The sequence below is a fragment of the Nicotiana attenuata genome, chromosome 12, assembly GCF_001879085.1.
Source record: "Nicotiana attenuata strain UT chromosome 12, NIATTr2, whole genome shotgun sequence".
NCBI lineage: Eukaryota > Viridiplantae > Streptophyta > Magnoliopsida > Solanales > Solanaceae > Nicotiana > Nicotiana attenuata.
Window position 1 is genome coordinate 27,598,101 of NC_032000.1, and position 23,317 is coordinate 27,621,417.

The 23,317-nt window shown below is 45.6% G+C and overlaps 1 protein-coding gene and 1 pseudogene across 1 annotated transcript; one reads left to right on the forward strand and one right to left on the reverse strand.

Annotated features, from left to right (window-relative positions):
• On the reverse strand, window positions 4,775-8,200 carry LOC109236205 (annotated as a pseudogene).
• LOC109235978 (uncharacterized protein K02A2.6-like) lies at window positions 16,695-17,459 on the forward strand. Its single transcript, XM_019402219.1, has one exon. It carries the CDS (start codon window positions 16,695-16,697, stop codon window positions 17,457-17,459), a length of 765 nt encoding a protein of 254 aa, XP_019257764.1.

Sequence of the window (23,317 nt, forward strand, 5' to 3'; positions counted from 1 at the left end):
TATGATTCCTGTTTACTCCTTTCTCAACTAGCATGTTTCAGTTTATGTTATCTTATTCTGTCTTGTAGTTTATTTCGACCTCAGCATGATTTTCTGTTACTGCTTTCTCAACTAGCATGCTTTAGTCTCTGTTACCATATTCAACCCTATGTGCTTATTAGTTTGAGATTTCGGCATGCTTATGTTTGCTATATGCCATATGATTTCGCCTAGTTAACTAAGTTATCTCTAGTAATATGAAACCTTATATAAACAATTGTATGTTCCGTGTTCTGCAAACATGTAATATGCTGCCAACTCTGTCTATTAGTTCAAGTATCCTTGCTCTTTTGTGATTGCTTAAATGCTAGTACAGTATCCATGTCTGAATCAATACCAATCTATTTGAACTATTTACTAAATAAGAATTGTGTTTGTTCTAGGTGAAATTCTGTTTGCAGTCTTGTAATATGAATCTGTTTGCTCCTAAAAATCAAGTTGTTTTCTAAAAACTGTCCCCTACCCCCCCCCCCCCCCATGTCCTGGTTTTCAAACTTCAATTCTTAGTTACCTAGTGTCACGACCTGGATTTCCCACCCTCGGGAGTCGTGATGGTGCCTACTAATAGGAGCTAGGCAAGCCAATTAATTTAACACTTCTCTCAACATCATTAACAGTATAACGAAGAACGAGGCACTTAATATAAAAGCGAAAGTCTCGAAATATAAATAACTGAAACCAAGTGCGGAAATTCAAATACACCTCTACCCAGATCTGGTGTCACTAACTCACGAACTTCTACTGAATGCTAAATACAAAGTCTGAATAAGAGTACAGTACTTTCTGATCCGATACAAGGGAAATCAAACGAAAGACAGAGATAAGAGAGACTCCGGGCCATGCGGACGCCAGCAAGGCTACCTCGGAAATCTCCGGACTGAAGTAAGCTCCCAACGCTCCTACTGCTGTCCAAAAGCTCCTGCTCCGGTACTATGATCTGTGCAAAAAAACACAGAAGTGTAGCATCAGCACAACCGACCCCATGTGCTGGTAAGTGCCTGGCCTAACCCCGGCGAAGTAGTGACGAGGCTAGACAGGACCTACCAAAAACAACCTGTGCAGATATATAAATACAAAGGCAACAGAAATAACAACAGAGAACATCAACTAAAAAGGGGAAGGGGGCATGCTCGGGGAAAATACCGTGAATACAGATCAACGGATATAACGACGAAACTATCTCAATACCATAGCTCATATATAAGTGGTCGGCGCGCCACACGATCCCATTTCTTAATTCATAAGTGGACGGCGTGCCACACGATCCCATTTCATAATATATAAGTGGTCGGCGCGCCACACGATCCCATTTCTTGATTCATAAGTGGACGGCATGCCACACGATCCCATTTCATAATAAAGTGGTCGGCGTGCCACACGATCCCAATTCATAACATATAAGTGGTCGGTGTGCCACACGATCCCATTTCATAATATATATACATATAATCTTTCTAAAGGGGGCCCCATTAGGGGGAATTCAACAACACAACGGTTTAACCCGGCAAGGGTACAACTAACAGCCCAAATATCCCGGCAAGGGAGCAACAACAATAATAGACTACGTGTCCCGGCAAGGGAAAAGTCACAACACTTTCTCTTTTAATCACTTCTTTCTCAGTTATCACATTCTAGTTCGAGCCAACGCTCCAAAATATACCAATCACAATTCTTCCTCAACCGTTCACATTATATGAAATTTATCAATTAAACAAGGAAGTTGTGTCACATCATTCGAATTAAAAGCAATTAAGACTCACGGTCATGCTAGACTCCGGTGCATAGACAACCGTCACCATGCCTATACACCGTACTCCACATTTAGCAAGTAGCAAATAACATCCTAATCCTATTCCCTCAAGCCAAAGTTAGAACAAACACTTACCTCGGTCCAAGAATAGCAATCAACTCTCTAATACCGCCTTTCCTCTACAATCCAACTCCGAAACAATGATATCTAGGCATAATTAGTTCAATAATATCAATAAGGGCTCAAAAACATAGTCCCATAGCCTAGAAATAAAATTCCTATCATTCTTCCAAAAACACCAAAATTCGACACCGGTCCCACATGGTCCAAACACGAGGCTCGGACCCAAACCCAATCACCCATAACCCCACGAGTTCAAATATATAATTTATTCCAAGATTCGACCCCAAATTGAGGTTGAATCACCCAAAATTATCAAAACCCTAACTCTACCCAAAACCCCTAATTTCTACTTTGATTTCATGATTTTAGGCCTAGGAATTCACTAATTAGTGAAGAAAAATGAAGGAATTAGGTGGGGAATTACTTACCCAAAAAGTCTTGGAAGAGGGGAGCTTCAATGGAGTCCTAAGGCTTGATGGAGAAGAGAGCTCGTGAGAAGAAGTGAAGAATTCCCGTAATGGAATGTTCTGTTTTGAACATAAAAATTCGCTGGGCAAAAATGCCCTTCGCGTTCGCGTGAATGAGGACGCGTTCGCAAAGGGTGGATGGTTTAAGGCATCGCGAACGCGAGGTGCTAATCGCGAATGCGTAGAAGAAGGGGCTGGGGTCTGGGACTGGCTAGTACGCGAACGCGAGAGAGGACTCGCGAACGCGGTGAAGGGGAAGCCTAGGCTATGCGGACACGGGGTATTGTCCGCGAACGCGATGAAGAGGGACCACTGAAGCTTCGCGGACGCGTGACTGTAACGCGAACGCGAATAAGGGATTTGCTGTGCAAAAATTGCAGAAAATCTGCTATGTTTTCTAAGTGTAAAACTACCCCGAACCACCTCCGAATCACTCCCGAGCCCTCGGGGCTCCCAACCAAACACACACACTAACTCAATAACATCCTACGAACTTAGTCGAGCGATCAAATTGCCAAAATAACATCAAAATGTGAATCCAACCTCAAAATCATCATTTTCATTTCAAACTTCTTGAACTTCTAACTTTAGATATTTAGGTCCGAAACACGTCAAATGACACCCGATTTCACCCAAACTTTACAGAAAGCGCTTAACACATATTTAAGACTTGTACCGGGAGTCGGAACCAAAATACGAGCCCGATACCATAGTCTTTTAATCAATTTTCATTTCCATTTTCCTTAATAATTTCAGAAAAACAATTTCACATAAAAATTTATTTCTCGGGCTCTCGACCTCGAAATTCGACTCCGGGCATATGCCCGCGTCTCATATTTTTCTACGGACCCTCCGGGACCGTCAAATAACGGGTCCGGGTCCGTTTATCGAAAATGTTGACCAAAGTCAACTTTAATCATTTTAAAGCCACATTTTGAAATTTTTCACAGAATATAACATATAAGCTTTCCGGCTACGCGCTCGGACTGCGCACGCAAATCGAGCCAAGTAAAAATGAGNAAACACGAGGCTCGGACCCAAACCCAATCACCCATAACCCCACGAGTTCAAATATATAATTTGTTTCAAGATTCGACCCCAAATTGAGGTTGAATCACCCAAAATCCCCAAAGCCCTAACTCTACCCAAAAACCCCCATTTTCTACTTTGAATTCATGATTTAGGGCTAGGAAATTAGTGATTAGTGGAAGAAATTAAGAGGGAAAGAAGTTAAGAACACTTACCTAAGAGGCTATGGAGAAAGAAGCTCTTCAAAATCGCCTATGGAGTGTTAGAGAGAGGAGCTCGTGTGAAGAAATGGCTAAATCCCGAGCTACTGATTCTGTTTTGAACTTAAAAAAATTCGCTGGGCAAAAATGCCCTTCGCGTTCGCGTGAATGAGGACGCGTTCGCGAAGGGTGGATGGTTTAAGGCATCGCGAACGCGTGGTGCTAATCGCGAACGCGTAGAAGAAGGGGCTGGGGGTCTGGGACTGGCTAGTACGCGAACGCGAGAGAGGACTCGCGAACGCGGTGAAGGGGAAGCCTGGGCTATGCGGACGCGGGGTATTGTCCGCCAACGCGATGACTGGAAAGCGAACGCGAAGAAGGGATTTGCTGTGCAAAAATTGCAGAAAATCTGCTATGTTTTCTAAGTGTAAAACTACCCCGAACCACCTCCGAATCACTCCCGAGCCCTCGGGGCTTCCAACCAAACACACACACTAACTCAATAACATCCTACGAACTTAGTCGAGCGATCAAATTGCCAAAATAACATCAAAATGTGAATCCAACCTCAAAATCATCATTTTCATTTCAAACTTCTTGAACTTCTAACTTTAGATATTTAGGTCCGAAACACGTCAAATGACACCCGATTTCACCCAAACTTTACAGAAAGCGCTTAACACATATTGAAGACTTGTACCGGGCGTTGGAACCAAAATACGAGCCCGATACCATAGCCTTTTTATCAATTTTCATTTCCATTTTCCTTAATAATTTCACAAAAAACAATTTCACAGAAAAATCCATTTCTCGGGCTCTCGACCTCGAAATTCGACTCCGGGCATATGCCCGCGTCTCATATTTTTCTACGGACCCTCCGGGACCGTCAAATAACGGGTCCGGGTCCGTTTATCGAAAATGTTGACCAAAGTCAACTTTAATCATTTTAAAGCCACATTTTGAAATTTTTCACAGAATATAACATATAAGCTTTCCGGCTACGCGCCCGGACTGCGCACGCAAATTGAGGCAAGCAAAAATGAGGTTTTCAAGGCCTCGGAAGCACGGAAAAGAGAGATATCCGGTGATGACCCTTTGGGTCGTCACATTCTCCACCTCTAATCTTCGAACGGACAAAAGAAAGAAGTACCTGAGTTGGGAAATAGGTGAGGATAACGGCTCCGCATATCAGACTCGGACTCCCAGGTCGATGCCTCAGGAGGCTGACCTCTCCACTGGACACGCACTGAAGGAAAACTCTTCGACCTCAACTGCCGAACCTGCCGGTCTAGAATGGCTACCGGCTCCTCCTCGTAAGACAGATCCTTGTCCAACTGGACAGTGCTGAAATCTAACACGTGGGCTGGATCGCCGTGATACCTCCGAAGCATGGACACATGAAACACTGGATGCACGGCTGACAAGCTGGGCGGCAAGGCAAGTCTGTAAGCCACCTCTCCCACACGATCGAGAATCTCAAATGGGCCAATGAACCTAGGGCTAAGCTTGCCCTTCTTCCTAAATCTCATCACGCCCTTCATAGGTGACACTCGGAGCAAGACCCGCTCACCAACCATGAAAGCTATATCTCGAACCTTACGATCCGCATAACTCTTTTGCCGCGACTGAGCCGAACGAAGCCTGTCCAGAATGATCTTGATCTTGTCCAAGGCCTCCTGAACTAAATCTGTACCCAATAACCGAGCCTCCCCCGACTCAAACCATCCGACTGGAGACCGACATTGCCTACCATACAACGCCTCGTATGGAGCCATCTGAATGCTGGACTGGTAGCTGTTGTTGTAGGCAAATTCCGCTAAAGGTAAGAACTAGTCCCACGAGCCTCCGAAATCAATGACACAGGCTCGGAGCATATCCTCCAATATCTGAATAGTCCTCTCGGACTGGCCGTCCGTCTGAGGATAGAACGCTGTGCTCAACTGAACCTGGGTGCCCAACTCCTGCTGAACTGCTCTCCAGAAGCGCGAGGTAAACTGCGTACCCCGATCCGAAATAATAGATACCGGCACCCCATGAAGGCGAACAATCTCTCGGATGTAGATCTCAGCTAACCTCTCCGATGAATAAGGGGCTACAACAGGAATAAAATGCGCTGACTTGGTCAGCCTATCAACAATGACCCAAATAGCATCAAACTTCTTCCGAGTCATCGGAAGTCCAGTAACGAAATCCATGGTAATCCTCTCCCACTTCCACTCGGGAAGCTCAATCCTCTGAAATAAACCACCAGGACTTTGATGCTCATACTTAAACTGCTGACAGTTCAAACATCGAGCCACATATGCAACAGTATCTTTCTTCATCCTACGCCACCAATAAAGCTGCCGCAAGTCCTGATACATCTTCGCGGCGCCCGGGTGAATAGAATACCGAGAGCTATGGGCCTCCGCTAAGATCGACTCTCGAATCCCATCGACATTGGGCACACAAACTCGCCCCTGCAACCTCAAAACACCATCATCATCTAAGGTCACCTTCGTGGCACCTCCACGCTGCACCGTCTCTCAGGACACACAAATGGGGATCATCAAACTGCCGATCACGGATACGCTCCAATAATGAAGAACGAGCGACCGTACAAGCTAACACTCTGCTAGGCTCAGAAATGTCCAACCTCACAAATCGATTGGCCAGGACCTGAATATCCAAAGCAAGCGGTCTCTGGCTGACCGGAACATAAGCAAGACTACCCATGCTGGCGGACTTCCTACTCAACGCATTGGCCACCACATTGGCTCTCCCCGGGTGGTACAAAATAGTAACATCATAATCCTTCAACAGCTCCAACCACCTCCGCTGCCTCAAGTTCAACTCCTTCTGCTTGAACAAGTATTGCAGACTCTTGTGATCAGTGTACACCTCACATGTCACACCATATAGGTAATGCCTCCAAATCTTCAAAGCATGAACTATGGCTGCCAACTCGAGATCATGAACCGGATAATTCTTCTCGTGGATCTTCAACTGCCTCGAAGCATAAACAATGACTCTGCCATCCTGCATCAATACCGCACCAAGCCCAATACGGGAAGCATCACAATAAACTGTATAAGGCCCTGAGCCCGTGGGCAAAACCAATATCGGTGTCGTAGTCAGAGCTGTCTTGAGCTTCTGAAAGCTCGCCTCACACTCATCCGACCATCTGAACTGGGCACCCTTCTGGGTCAATCTGGTCATCGTGGTTGCTATGGATGAAAATCCTTCCACAAACCAGCAGTAATAACCTGCTAACCCCAAGAAACTCCGAATCTCTGTAGCCAATGCTGGTCGAGGCCAGTTCTTGACTGCATCAATCTTCTTCAGGTCCACCTGAATACCCTCTGCTAATACAACATGACCCAGAAATACAACCGAACTCAACCAGAACTCGCACTTCGAGAACTTAGCATATAACTGACTATCCTTCAGAGTCTGAAGAACCACTCTGAGGTGCTGCTCGTGCTCCTCCTAGCTGCGGAGTACACCAGAATATCATCAATAAAGACTATCACGAACATGTCCAAATATGGCCTGAACACTCGGTTCATCAACTCCATGAATGCTGCTGGGGCATTGGTCAACCCAAACGACATGACCAGGAACTCATAATGCCCGTACCGAGTGCGGAATGCTGTCGTAGGGACATCGGATGCACTAATCCTCAGCTGATGGTAGCCAAATCTCAAGTCTATCTTTGAAAACACCCTTGCACCCTGAAGCTGGTCAAACAAATCATCAATCCTCGGCAGTGGATACTTGTTCTTTATCATCACTTTGTTCAATTGCCGGTAATAAATGCACATCCTCATCGATCCATCCTTTTTCTTCACAAATAACACCGGCGCACCCCAAGGAGAAACACTAGGCCTGATAAAACCCTTCTCTAGTAAGTCATGCAACTGGTCCTTTAACTCCTTCAACTCCGGCGGGGCCATGCGATACGGCGGAATGGAAATGGGCTGAGTGCCTGGGGCCAGGTCAATACAGAAATCAATATCCCTGTCGGGCGGCATACCCGGCAGGTCTGAAGGGAAAACCTCGGGGAACTCCAGAACAATAGGAACAGAATCAATAGAAGGAATCTCTGTGCTGGAATCGCGAACATACGCCAGATAAGCTAGACACCCCTTCTCGACCATGCGTTGAGCCTTCACATATGAGATAACACTGCGGGTGGCATGACCTGGCGTCCCTCTCCACTCCAATCGGGGTAAATTTGGCAAAGCCAAGGTCACGGTCTTGGCGTGACAATCCAAGATAGCATGATACGGGGACAACCAATCCATCCCTAATATAACGTCGAAATCCACCATGTCTAAGAGCAATAAATCAACACGGGTCTCAAGACCCTCAAACACTACCACACAAGAACGATGAACTCGGTCGACCACTATAGAATCACCCACCGGTGTAGATACATAAACAGGAATACCCAAGGCATCACTAGGCATAGTCAGGTAGGGTGCAAAATAGGACGACACATATGAATACGTAGACCCAGGGTCAAATAGCACTGAAGCATCCCTATCACAGACCAGAATAGTACCTGTAATAACAGCATCTGAAGACTCAGCCTCTGGCCTGGCTGGCAAAGCATAACACCGGGGCTGGGCCCCACCTCCCTGAACCATATCTCTGGGACGATCGGCTGCTGGCTGGCCTCTACCTCTGGCGGTCCGAGCTCCACCTCTATGATCTCTACCTCCACCTCTATGGCCTCTACCCCCCCCTCTAGCTGGCTGGGCGGCCTGTGGATCACCTGATGCCTGAATCATAGGACGAGGACCCTGCTGCTGAGAGCTATCAGAAGCTCGAGGGCAATACCTGGCAATATGTCTCGTGTCGCCACACGTGTAACAAGACCTCGGCTGCTGAGAATAACGGAGTGGTGGTGCGCTGATAGGTGCTGATGGTGAACTGAAAAGCTGATGGTCAGAAGACTGCGGCTGAGAGCCACGACCACCTGAAGTACCATGTGAGACCTGCAGGGCTGACTGAAAGGGCCTCGGAGGATGGCGTCTACCATAAGAATCCCTACCTCCAGACGAGGTACCACTGAATCTACCTGTATGACGGGGTCTCTTGTCTGACCTATGACCACCTCCCCGTGCAAGAGCCATCTCAACTCTACGGGCCGCATTGGCCGCCTCCTGAAAAGAAATCTCACTACCAGCTCCCATAGCCATCTGGAGACGGATCGACTGAATCAACCCATCAATAAACCTCTTACCCTCCCTCTCTCGGTGGGGAGTATAACAACAGCATAGCGTGCCAGATCAATGAACCGAGTCTCATACTGTGTGACTGTCATAGAGCCCTGCTGGAGGCGCTCGAACTGCCTGCGTAGTGCCTCCCGCTGAGTAACTGGGAGAAACTTCTCCAAAAATAACTCCGCGAACTGATCCCATGTCAATGCTGGAGACCCTGCTGGTCTAGATAGGCAATAGTCCCTCCACCAAGTCTTGGCGGATCCTACAAGCCGGAAGGTGATGAAGTCGAACCCATTGGTCTCCACAATACCCATAGTCCGGAGAATCTCATGGAAGCTGAATAAGAAGTCCTGGGGGTCCTCTGTAGGAGCACCGCTGAAGGTGGTGGTGAAGAGCTTAGAGAACCTATCAAGCCTCCATAAAGCATCTGAGGACATAGCCGCTCCATTGCCGACCTGAGTCACAATACCTGGCTGAACCGCCACAGCTGGCTGAACCACTGGAACCTGAGCCTGGGGAGCTACCTGCTCCGGAGTACGTGTAGCAGGAGTCTGAACCCCTCCTCCAGCCTGAGAAGTGGCTGGTGCTACTGGAAGCAAACCCGCTCTAGTGACGCTCTCCACAAAGCCTACCAATCTGACCAGAGCGTCCTGAAGAACTGGGGTGGCTATGAACCCCTCTGGGACCTGAGCTGGGCCCACCGGAGCTGCTGCGGCTGGAGCCTCCTCATCATAATCAACATGAGGCTCCACCTTTGGGACTGCTGCTCGGGGTTGAGCTCTGCCCCGGCCTCGGCCTCTGGCACGGCCTCGGCTCTGCCCCTCACAGGAGCTGCTGCTGGGGGCTCGAGCTGCTGCGCGGTAGAAGAGGAAGCACGTGTTCTCGCCATCTGCGAAAGAACAGAGTAGAAAGTCAATTAGTGTTTGAGAAACATAATCGCATGACAGGAAGGAACAAAAGTGAAACTTTTACTAACTCCGTAGCCTCTGGGGGATAAATACAGACGTCTCCGTACCGATCCCTCAGACTCTACCGAGGTTGTCCGTGAGTTGTGAGACCTATGCAACCTAGTGCTCTGATACCAACTTGTCACGACCCGGATTTTTTCACCATCGGGAGTCGTGATGGCGCCTACTAACGGAGCTAGGCCAGCCAAACTTTAAACATTCTCTGACAATTTCTCAACAATATAAATATACGAAAATAATTAAATAAAAGTGGAAGACTTTAAGTTTATATAACTGAAATCGAAATGCGGAAGTTTAAAACAAATCCCTACCCAGAGTCTGGTGTCACTAGCTCACGGACTACTAAAGAGTGCTACAATCAAGTCTGAATACCAATACAATACTGTCTGATCCGATACAAGGGAAAATCAAACAAAAGACAGAGATAAGAGAGACTCCGGGCCATGCGGACGCCAGCAAGGCTACCTCGGGAATCTCCGGACTGAAGTAAGCTCCCAACGCTCCTACTGCTGAGGTCCAAAAGCTGCTCTGGTACCGTAATCTGTGCAAAAAGCACAGAAGTGTAGCATCAGCACAACCGACCCCATGTGCTGGTAAGTGCCTGGCCTAACCCCGGCGAAGTAGTGACGAGGCTAGACAGGACCTACCCAAAACAACCTGTGCAGATATATATATACAAAGTCAACGGAAATAACAACAGAGAACATCAACTAAAAAGGGGGAGGGGGCATGCTCGGGGAAAATACAGTGAATACAGGTCAACGGATATAACGACGAAACTACCTCAATACCATGGCTCATATATAAGTGGTCGGCGCGCCACACGATCCCATTTCTTAATTCATAAGTGGACGGCGTGCCACACGATCCCATTTCATTATATATATAAGTGGTCGGCGTGCCACACGATCCCTTTTTTATAATATATAAGTGGTCGGCGTGCCACACGATCCCATTTTATAATATATAAGTGGTCGGCGTGCCACACGATCCCATTTCGTAGTGAATAATACATATAATCTTTCTAAAGGAGGCCCCATTAGGGGAAATTCAACAACATAACGATTTAACCCGGCAAGGGTACAACTAACAGCCCAAATATCCCGGCAAGGGAGCAACAACAATAATAGACTACGTGTCCCGGCAAGGGAAAAATCACAACACTTTCTCTTTCAATCACTTCCTACTCATAATCATTCTAATTCGAGCCAACGATCCAAGGAGTATACAAATCACAATTCCTCTTCAGATCATTCACATTATATCGAATCTATCAATTAGACAAGGAAAAGTCTCACAAGTCCGNGTAGAAGAAGGGGCTGGGGTCTGGGACTGGCTAGTACGCGAACACGAGAGAGGACTCGCGAACGCGGGGAAGGGGAAGCCTGGGCTATGCGGACGCGGGGTATTGTCCGTGAACGCGATGAAGAGGGACCACTGAAGCTTCGCGAACGCGTGACTGGAACGCGAACGCGAAGAAGGGATTTGCTGTGCAAAAATTGCAGAAAATCTGCTATGTTTTCTAAGTGTAAAACTACCCCGAACGACCTCCGAATCACTCCCGAGCCCTCGGGGCTCCTAACCAAACACACACACACTAACTCAATAACATCCTACGAACTTAGTCGAGCGATCAACTCCCAAAATAACATCAAAATCAATGAATCCAACCTCAAAATCATCACTTTTCATTTCAAACCTCTTAAACTTCTAACTTTAGATATTTAGGTCCGAAACATGTCAAATGACACCCGATTTCGACCAAACTTTACAGAAAGCGCTTAACACATATTTAAGACTTGTACCAGGCGTCGGAACAAAAATACGAGCCCGATACCATAGTCTTTTAATCAATTTTCATTTCCATTTTCCTTAATAATTTCAGAAAACAATTTCACAGAAAAATTCATTTCTCGGGCTCTCGACCTCGAAATTCGACTCCGGGCATATGCCCGAGTCTCATATTTTTCTACGGACCCTCCGGGACCGTCAAATCACGGGTCCGGGTCCGTTTACCAAAAATGTTGACCAAAGTCAACTTTAATCATTTTAAAGCCACATTTTGAAATTTTTCACAGAATTTAACATATAAGCTTTCCGGCTACGCGCCCGGACAGCGCACGCAAATCGAGGCAAGTAGAAATAAGGTTTTCAAGGCCTCGGTAGCACGGAAAAGAGAGAAATCCGGTGATGACCCTTTGGGTCGTCACATTCTCCACCTCAAAAACAACCGTTCGTCCTCGAACGGACAAAAGAAAGAAGTACTTGAGTCGGGAAATAGGTGAGGATAACGGCTCCGCATATCAGACTCGGACTCCCAGGTCGATGCCTCAGGAGGCTAACCTCTCCACTGGACACGCACTGAAGGAAAACTCTTCGACCTCAACTGTCGAACCTGCCGGTCTAGAATAGCTACCGGCTCCTCCTCGTAAGACAGATCCTTGTCCAACTAGACAGTGCTGAAATCTAACACGTGGGCTGGATCGCCGTGATACCTCCGAAGCATGGACACATGAAACACTGGATGCACGGCTGACAAGCTGGGCAGCAAGGCAAGTCTGTAAGCCACCTCTCCCACACGATCGAGAATCTCAAATGGGCCAATGAACCTAGGGCTAAGCTTGCCCTTCTTCCCAAATCTCATCACGCCCTTCATAGGCGACACTCGGAGCAAGACCCGCTCACCAACCATGAAAGCTACATCTCGAACCTTACGATCCGCATAACTCTTTTGCCGCGACTGAGCCGAACGAAGCCTGTCCTGAATGATCTTGACCTTGTCAAAGGCCTCCTGAACTAAATCTGTACCCAATAACCGAGCCTCCCCCGGCTCAAACCATCCGACCGGAGACCGACATCGCCTACCATACAACGCCTCATATGGAGCCATCTGAATGCTGGACTGGTAGCTGTTGTTGTAGGCGAACTCTGCTAAAGGCAAAAACTGGTCCCACGAGCCTCCAAAATCAATGATACAAGCTCGGATCATATCCTCCAATATCTGAATAGTCCTCTCGGACTGGCCGTCCGTCTGAGGATGGAACGCTGTGCTCAACTGAACCTGGGTGCCCAACTCCTGCTGAACTGCTCTCCAGAAGCGCGAGGTAAACTGCGTACCCCGATCCGAAATAATAGATACTGGCACCCCATGAAGGCGAACAATCTCTCGGATGTAGATCTCAGCTAAGCTCTCCGATGAATAAGTGGTGCAACAGGAATAAAATGCGCTGACTTGGTCAGCCTATCAACAATGACCCAAATAGCATCAAACTTCTTCCGAGTCATCGGAAGTCCAGTAACGAAATCCATGGTAATCCTCTCCCACTTCCATTCGGGAAGCTCAATCCTCTGAAACAAACCACCAGGCCTCTGATGCTCATACTTGACCTGCTGACAGTTCAAACATCGAGCCACATATGCAACAATATCTTTCTTCATCCTACGCCACCAATAAAGCTGCCGCAAGTCCTGATACATCTTCGCGGCGCCCGGGTGAATAGAATANNNNCCCAAAACCCCCATTTTCTACTTTGAATTCATGATTTAGGGCTAGGAAATTAGTGATTAGTGGAAGAAATTAAGAGGGAAAGAAGTTAAGAACAGTTACCTAAGAGGCTATGGAGAAAGAAGCTCTTCAAAATCGCCTATGGAGTGTTAGAAAGAGGAGCTCGTGTGAAGAAATGGCTAAATCCCGAGCTACTGATTCTGTTTTGAACTTAAAAAATTAGCTGGGCAAAAATGCCCTTCGCGTTCGCGTGAATGAGGACGCGTTCACGAAGGGTGGATGGTTTAAGGCATCGCGAACGCGTGGTGCTAATCGCGAACGCGGTGAAGGGGAAGCCTGGGCTATGCGGACGCGGGGTATTGTCCGTGAACGCGATGAAGAGGGACCACTGAAGCTTCGCGAACGCGTGACTGGAACGCGAACGCGAAGAAGGGATTTGCTGTGCAAAAATTGCAGAAAATCTGCTATGTTTTCTAAGTGTAAAACTACCCCGAATCACCTCCGAATCACTCCCGAGCCCTCGGGGCTCCCAACCAAACACACAAACTAACTCAATAACATCCTACGAACTTACTCGAGCGATCAAATCGCCAAAATAACATCAAAAATCATTGAATCAAGCCTCAAGATCATCATTTTCATTTCAAACTTCATAACTTCAAATTTTAGATATTTTGGTCCGAAACACGTCAAATGACATCCGATTTCGACCAAACATTACAGAAAGCGCTTAACACATATTTTAGACTTGTACCGGGCGTCGGAACCAAAATACGAGCCCGATACCATAGTCTTTTAATCAATTTTTATTTCCATTTTCCTTAATAATTTCAGAAAAACAATTTCACAGAAAAATTTATTTCTCGGGCTCTCGACCTCGAAATTTCGACTCCGGGCATGTGCCCGAGTCTCATATTTTTCTACGGACGCTCCAGGACTGCCAAATTACGGGTCCGGGTCCGTTTACCAAAAATGTTGACCAAGGTCAACTTTAATCATTTTAAAGCCACATTTTGAATTTTTTCACAGAAATGAGGTTTTCAAGGCCTCGGAAGCACGGAAAAGAGAGGAATTCGGTGATGACCCTTTGGGTCGTCACACCTAGGGTCCTACCACCCCCAATGTGAGCACTACCTAGGGTCCCTGAGACTCCTTGAACTCTGACACATTAGGGTTGGTTTTCCAGTCTCGTATGAATTTTGTGTTGAATGTGTGGTTCTAGTGTGAGCATTGCCTGGGGTCCCTGAGGCTCTTTGGGAACTTTGACACTCTGGAAGCCTGGTTTAAGGTATTTTGGATCGCTGCTAGTGTTTCAGAGCTGTTGTGTTTGAAGGCCTGGCTCCCAGGTTTATATTGGGCCTGCTAAGGCTCCCTAAAGTATAATAGACATTGTTGTGTAACTTATTCATTCTGGGCCGTAATAATCTTTGTAATAAACAGATCTGGGGTTTATTAGTAAAAGCTGTGGGGTTTCTCTATATCTTTGTCTGAAAATCGGGTAGAAATCCTGCCCTATAGGCCCCTTTGCATTAGAAATCCTGTCCATAGGATCCATGCACATTTCCAACTTATATGCATTAGTGACCATGTCAATAGAATTCTATCTGTTTGAATAATAACCTTTCCTGGCAATGTGCTTAAGATTCTGCCCACATGTGATTGATAGATATCATGCCTATAGGAGGTAAAAAATCCGTTTCAACTTAGATACAATGCCTATAGGAAATAAACAAATCAGTTTCGACACCTAGAAATCATGTCTATAGGAGTTAATTATTTCTGCAAATTAGAAAGCATGCCTCTAGGATCTAAAGAGATAAATTCAGTTTTCATGAGTTAAAAATAAGTAATTCGCTTAGAAATCATGTTATATGTCTTTAATCAACCTTTAGACATCATGCCTATAGGATTCTGTTCTTGTTAACAATAGGCAAACCTGTAGGTTTATTAAGAATCCTGGGTCAAAAACTGTGATCTCGTGGTGCCTGAAGCATGCCCAGATTCAGAACTTAATCAAATCAGTAGGCAAGCCCGTAGGTCCCAATGCTCGTTTTAATAAGCTGCTTTCTTATATTCTTTTCTGCTCATCTAGATATCCTGCCTGTAGGATCCTAAATCAATAAAGTTGTCTGTTTAATTGCGTGCATTTGTTGTCTATTTGTGGAGGTTAACATGAGCCCTTATCTGCTCCTTACATGATAGTTCTATTTGAATTTTGTTTGTCGCCTAGATTTTTCTCATTTAAGCAACATAGGTCAGTCTAGAACCGCCCTAAATAGAGGTCCTAAATACCTCCAAGACCATAGGAAAGGGACGGGTAGTGCACGCATAAGGCACGAGTTAGAAGCTACTAGAACGCTTAGGTAACAACTGAAAGATAGTAATTGGGTACCAAAGGAAATGATGACCTGTGCGCTAATGCGATGTGTGGCACCCAAACTTGGGGAAAGTTACCAAGTATTGCATGGAAATGATCCTATAGGCTAAAAAACCTAGGACCCCTTTAATTCTTTTTTTAAAGTAATATCTATTTGTCTAAATTTTTTTTCTTCCTTTATAAGACTAATTCGCTTAATTTAAGTTCGGTCGGGACCCACCGTTGTGGACCTCAGGGGTGCCTAACACCTTCCCCTCAAGGTAATTTCGAGCCCTTACCCGATCTTTGGTGATGTAAACTGGTTATATGTGTTAATTGCTTTAGGTGCCTTAACGCACCTTAATCCGTTAGGTGGCGACTCTTCAAATCCCTTACCTCATCCCAAAAGGAAAGGAGTTGTCCCAGAAATGTCGAAACACGATTTTGCGAGAATAAGGGGGCGCGATAAATTGTTGGTGATGGGAGATTCATATTTGCTTATTCGGTAGGCTCAAGGTAATTGGGAAACTCGATACATCAAGCTCATTCCATATAGACAATATGTGGAGGATCGTAGCAAAAGGTTCTAGTCCATTGAGTTCAGGTATATTCCCAGGTTTCCCAATGAATTAGATGATGCCTTGGCCACCCTGGCCTCAATGCTTCCACATTCGGGTAGTACTCATTACTCACATTGACCCATTAGAAATTAAAATTGGGGATCAACATGGTTATTGCAATACAATTGAAGCAGAACCGGATGGTGAACTATGGTACCGTGATATTAAACAATTTTTGAAAACAAGAGAATATCCGGAAAATGCTAATAGGGATCAAAAAAGAACTATTAGGCGACTCTCTAATGGTTTCTTTTTGAGTGGGGAAATCCTATACAAAAGAACTCCGAATTTGAATTTGCTGAGATGTGTGGATGCCAAAAAAGCTAAAATGATTATGAATTAGGTGCATTCGGGAGTTTGTGGTCCGCACATGGATGGATATATTCTAGCAAAGAAAATCCTTCGGGCATGATATTATTGGCTTACTATGGAACGAGATTGCTTTCGTTTTGTTCGCATGTGCCACCAGTGTCAAATTCACAGTGAGTTGATTCACTCGCCTCCTTCAGAGTTGTATCCTATGTCGGCTCCTTGGCCTTTTGTTTCTCGGGGAGTGGACGGCATCAGCCCAATCGAGCCAAAAACATCAAATGGGCACAGATTCATCTTGGTTGCAATTTATTACTTCACCAAATGGGTGGAAGCTATTACATTGAAAGCAGTTACCAAGAAAGAAGTAATAGACTTTGTTCAATCCAACATCATCTGTCGTTTCGGTATTCCAAAAATCATTATCACGGATAATGCTGCTAATTTGAATAGTCATCTGATGAAGGAGGTATGTGAACAATTTAAAACTGAGCATCGCAATTCTACTCCTTACCGGCCCAAAGCTAATGGACCTGTTGAAGCTGCGAATAAGAACATCAAGAAGATTCTTAGGAAGATGGTCCAAGGGCCTGGAGAATTGCACGAGAAACTGCTTTTTGCTCTTTTGGGATACCAGATAACTATCTGTACATCAGTTGGCGCAACACCCTACTTATTCGTTTATGGAACCAAAGCGGTCATACCTGCTGAAGTTGAGATTCCCTCTCTCCCAATCATTGTTCAAGCAGGGATTGAGGACACTGAATGGGTGAATTCCCGATTGGAACAGTTGAGTTTGATTGAAGAAAAGTGTTTGGCAGCAGTTTGTATTTGTCAGTTATACAAACAAAGAATGGCATGCACTTACAATAAGAAAGTGTGACCAAGACAATTCGAGGTAGGAAAACTTGTTTTGAAAAGTATCTTTCCACACCAGGAAGAAGCAAAAGGAAAGTTCGCCCCGAATTGGCAAGGTCTTGTAACGACCCGACCGGTCATTTTGAGCTTTTGCACTTTGATCGCCAGTTCCCGGCATGACTTGCCCCGTGTTATGCATTATGACTAATGTAGATCGTTGGTTTTGGTTTTCAGGAAGAATGGGAATGAAATTGAAAGACACAGTTTCAGTTGAAAGCTTTTGAATTGAAAGGTTTGACCGGGAAGTTGAATTATTTGTATATGAGCTCGTACCGGAGTTTCTATGATTTGGTTAACTTCGTTATGATTTTTGACTTGGGAGTGTGATCGGAAGTGATTTTGAAGGTCCTGTGATGAATTAGGCTTGAATTGGCGAAAATAGTATTTTGGCGAATTCCGGTTGATAGGTGAGATTTTGATCCGAGGGTCGGAATGGAATTCCGAGAGTTGCTGTAGCTCCGTTAGGTGATTTTGGATGTGTCTGCAAAATTTCATGTCATTCGTTGGTGTTTTGGTCGGGTTTTTGATCAAATGCGTATTTCGGAAGTTTTTGAGAAAACATAGGCTTGAATCCGGTGAGAATTGATGATTTTAGCGTTGTTGGATGTGTTTTGATGTTTGGAGCAAGTTTGAATAATGTTTTAAGGTGTGTTGGTGCTTTTGGTTGAGGTCCCGGGGGCCTCGGGGTGATTTCGGATGGTCAATCGGACCAATTTTTGCCTTTGAAGATTGCAGATTTCCCAGCTATTTTGTTGCAGAAGAATTGGCCTTCCCGTTCGCGTTGGTGAGTCGCGAACGCGTAGAAGGGAATTTCAAGATCAGTGTTTTGGCCTTCGCGTTCACGTCTTGGGCCTCGCGCTCGCGTAAGGTCGTTTGGTTGTTCATCGCGTTCGCGTTTCAGAGGCTACGTTCGCATAGAGTTGTTTGGCGCGTGAAGGTCCCAGAGCAAATGCTCTTCACGTTCGCGGGTGAGGGGACCGCGTTCACGTAGGTTCAGAGACCCAACGCATAAGAGAGGTATGGGATGTGTAATGATTTTTCTTCTAGATAGGATCAATGGAAGTCCTTGACTAGTTGGGTGCATAGATGTCTGTGGCTCGGAAGGGAGATAAAAGTTTTCCTGTTATCCTTGGATGGTGTGATATATGCGGTATGTTGTGGACGATCGAGATTTGCGTGTATGAGGTTTCAATTTAGTTCTGAAAGGAAGTTCATAACACTCTTAGGCAGCGGGCCTCAGATTGATTAAGGAAATGGTTTTGTTATTTGGAAATGATTTGACAAGAGTATAGGTTTCATAAAAAGGGCAATGTGATTATTACGGCACTTTCGGGCTGGATCGACTGTTGATATTCGAGTTTGTTGGATGGCACAGAGGAATTTGAGAATATCTAACGTGGAACGATTGGGTCTTAGAGGTGTGGCATATATATTCGGGCGGCAAAATTGGGATAGGATATGGTGATTCATGTGCCGTATGGACGTGGAGATGGAAGTTCTCATATTCAGGCTATGTTGTGATTGTAGATCGCGTGTATCAGCACTGTTTAGCGACTACCGGGATTTGGAGGCCCGAGTGGATCTTTCTTTGCGTGGTATGTTAGGTTTTGGATATGATATTGGGGTGTGGACTGGTTGTTTCCGTGTTGTGTTATTCTGGACTATTTCGATAAGATGGCGCGGATGGCTATGTCGGGAAATGCCACGGATTGAGTGGCGATGTTCGCCGGATTATGTTCTATTGGGGATTTTTATGTTTCGAAGACCTAGCGAACGGCTGGGAAGGATGGCCTTTCTTATTTGGGGTCTTGTGAGCGAGTGTTCTATCCTGAGTCGGCTTGGTTGGCTCCGAATGGCATTGTTGAGGGAGGTATTGATTCGACCGTTGTTGAGCTTATCAGTGATCTGGGGAGATCTATGAGTTGTCGTTCTGTGCTGCGAGATGCTAGGATTTGTTGGTTATAGGCACGTATGGTGCGGTTCAATTGGGGTCTCTTAGTGGAATTCGAGCGGGAAGAGTAATTGAGCGATGCTTAGTGAACGTCGTATCGGTTGTGTCATATCGGGTTGGCATATGTTATTGTTGCACCGTGGGTGTAATGATTTGCTTTGGTTCCAGACGTCAGATTGTGCGTGGTCGTCGATTTTGATCATAGCGACTTGAGGTGTTTCATGTGTAGCAGTGTTTGGATAGGGTCGCGCATTGTAGCGAGGCTACGTGGAAATATGACCTTTCGGGGTAGATTCACGTGTTCTATTTCTATGATGTGAGACGGGGTCTCAGCCTTTTGTTGTGTTGGTACTGATGAGCTTGAGGTACAGCTCTTTCGTTTGGGGTCATTTTCATGATTTAAGTATATTCAGACCATTTCTTATTGGTGCGCTAATTATGCGAGTTGTGGCTTAGGCCTGTATTGATGTATCATGTCACCCGAGTGGTGTGATGGATTCGAGGTGGTCGTTGGGGTCATTAATGAATACGCACAGATTTGATTTCAGCTGGTCGGAAGGATAAATATCAAGGGTCGGTTCAGAAATTCGCTATGGTCCTTGCCAAAGGAGAAGTAACCTTATGGATGGCTGATTTGAGAAATGGTTGTGATTTATTGCGTGTTTCAATATCATTGGCAGTATGTGGAAGTGTTGGAATGGGACTTTAGTTGATAGGAGGTTTTCTATCGGTATTCGGGTGTCGTGTGCAGCTGCTGTGAATGGAAGTTATCACTACATGTGTTTAACTTACGTGGTATATCAGATAATTGCATTTGAGGTTGCAGGCAGGGGTTATTACAGCTGGTTCGAGCTTATTCTGAATAGAGGTGTGAGGTTCTGATCTTGGGTATGATTTTGGAAAATGAAATGGGGTTCTATGGCGTATGGGCTACATTGGATGGTGAAATATCAGTTACAATGTGTTATCGGACTTACATGAGATAGGGTGACGTGGGATTACCCCCAGGTATGTGCATAGTAAGGTTATTCAGCGAGTGGTTGGCTTTTAGAACAACTCTGGGAACGTTCGGGGACGAACGTGTGTTTAAGTGGGGGAGGATGTAACGACCGACCGGTCGTATTGAGCTTTGGCACTTTGATCGCCAGTTCCCGCGCATGACTTGCCCCATGTTATGCATTATGACTAATGTAGATCGTTGGTTTTTGTTTTCAGGAAGAATGGGAATGAAATTGAAAGAAACAGTTTCAGTTGAAAGCTTTTGAATTGAAAGGTTTGACCGGGAAGTTGAATTATTTGTATATGAGCTCGTACCGGAGTTTTTATGATTTGGTTAGCTTCGTTAGATGATTTGTGACTTGGGAGTGTGATCGGAAGTGATTTTGGAGGTCCGGTGTTGAATTAGGATTGAATTGGCGAAGTTAGTATTTTGGCGAATTCCTAGGTGAGATTTTGATCCGAGGGTAGGAATGGAATTCTGAGAGTTGCTGTAGCTCCGTTAGGTGATTTTGGATGTGTGTGCAAAATTTCAGGTCATTCGGAGGTGTTTTGGTCGGGTTTTTGATCAAATGCGTATTTCGGAAGTTTTTTAGAAAACTTAGGCTTGAATCCGGTGAGAATTGATGATTTTAGCGTTGTTGGATGTGTTTTGATGTTTGGAGCGAGTTTGAATGATGTTTTAAGGTGTGTTGGTGCTTTTGGTTGAGGTCCCGGGGGCCTCGGGGTGATTTCGGATGGTCAATCGGACCAATTTTGGCCTTTCAAGATTGCAGATTTTCCAGCTATTTTGTTGCAGAAGAATTGGCCTTCGCGTTCGCGTTGGTGAGTCGCGAACGCGTAGAAGGGAATTTCAAGATCAGTGTTTTGGCCTTCGCGTTCGCGTCTTGGGCCTCGCATTCGCGGAAGGTCGTTTGGTTGTTCATCGCATTCGCATTTCAGAGGCTGCGTTCGCATAGAGTTGTTTGGCGTGTGGAGGTCCCAAAGCAAATGCTCTTCGCGTTCGCGGGTGAGGGGACCGCGTTCGCGTAGGTTCAGAGACCCAAGGCATCGCGTTCGCGTGTGCGTCACCGCGTTCGCGTAGGGTAATTTTTCTCAGAGGAATATTTGTTCATCGCGAACGCGAGAGGGCCATCGCGTTCGCATAGAAGAAAATCACAGCTGGGCAGAAGGGTTTTAAAATATTTCATCCGCGAGCCTAAGTCATTTTTCCTCCATTGTTGAACATTTTGAGAGCTCTTTGGGAGAAATTGAAGACGGATTCGAAGAGGATTGGTTGGAGGTAAGTTTTATGAACTAAAACCGTGATATTATTGTGAAATTAACCTAGAAATTCATGGGAATTTAACCAAAAATGGAAGAACTAGGGCTTGAGATTTTGGAATTTTAATTTGGGATTTGAGGGGCCAAATGGACTCCGATTTTGGTAAATTTCATATGTATAGACTCGTGGAGAGATAAGGAATCCGGTGATGTTAATTTTCTGATTTTTCGAGAAGTGGGCCCGGGCTCGGGTTTTGCGAATTTTGAGATTTTTGCTATTTTTCGATTGTTTTCGATTGGGTATTGTTCCCCTAGCCTATTGTGATGTATTCGCTCTGATTTTGGATAGATTCGACGCGCGTGGAGGCCGAATTGAGGGACAAAGGCGTCGCGAGCTAGAGGTTTTGCCAGTTCGAGGTGAGTAATGATTGTAGATGATATCCTGAGGGATTGAAACACCGGATTTGCACACCGTAGTGCTATATTGAGGTGACTTGCACGCCGGATAGCGAGCGTGGTGTGGAGCACCGTTGGGGACTGTGACTTGGTCCGTCCCGATTGTTGATTTTACCGCGTATTTGACTGAAACTATTTGATATTATCATGATTTAGGCTGATTGCCATATTTGGGCTTCGTGCCAATTATTTGAACCCTTCGGGGATTTTATCACTGTTTCCTCACTATTTGACATACTACTTGAACTCAGTCCTGTTGATTATACTGTCTTACAAACTCGGTCGTTTCTAAATGAACTTTGAGACTTTAATGATGTTTTCCAATGCTATTTGAGCTGAGCACTACTATTTTATTGATGCCCAAGGGGCTTATGATGTTTTCTGGACTGAGTGAGGCTGAGGGCCATGTGTGAGGATGTGTTGAGTGATGTGAGGAGGCTTTCAGGCCTCGAGGGTTATGTGAGGAGGCTTTCAGGCCTTATGTTATATATATATATTATCGATCGGGCTGCACGCCGCAGCAAATACTTATATGGATCGGGCTGCACGCCGCAGCAAATGTTTATATGGATCGGGCTGCGTGCTGCAGCAATATTTGCGCTTGGGCTGTAGGAGCCCCTCCGGAGTCTGCACCCCCATAGTAAGCGCGGGTACCCATATGGATCGGGCTTCACGGCGCAGCGAGATATGGATCGGGCTGCACGTCGCAGCGATATGTGGATCGGGCTGCACGCCGCAGCAGTTACTATATGATACTGTTCTGAGAGTAGTCTGAGAGAGAGAGCCCGAGGGGCTGAGAGTGTTTCTGAGAGTGAGCCCGAGGGCTGGTACTGCTTTGAGACATTGCCCGAGGGGCAAACTTTTATGTGCGCATCTTGCATATTTATTTGCCTTTCTACCTGTTATACTGTGGTATTGGTGCCCGAGGGGCGGATTTTATTGTGCTTATCAGCACTAACTGTTTTGAAATAGTTTTCGTAACTGTTGAAAAGATCATTTTCAAAAGAGCTTTAAACTGAGCCAAGATATTTCCAAAGATTTCACAGCCTTACTGTTTTCTCAAAGGATTGTACCCTGCTTCTATACAGCATGATGGTTTGCTTTACGTGATTTCTTACTGCTCAGTTGTTATTTACCTTTATTACTCACTGAGTTGG

Coding starts and splice junctions, on each gene's coding strand:
- LOC109235978 (XM_019402219.1), top strand. CDS start 16,695: ATGGAACGAGATTGCTTTCGTTTTGTTCGCATGTGCCACCAGTGTCAA.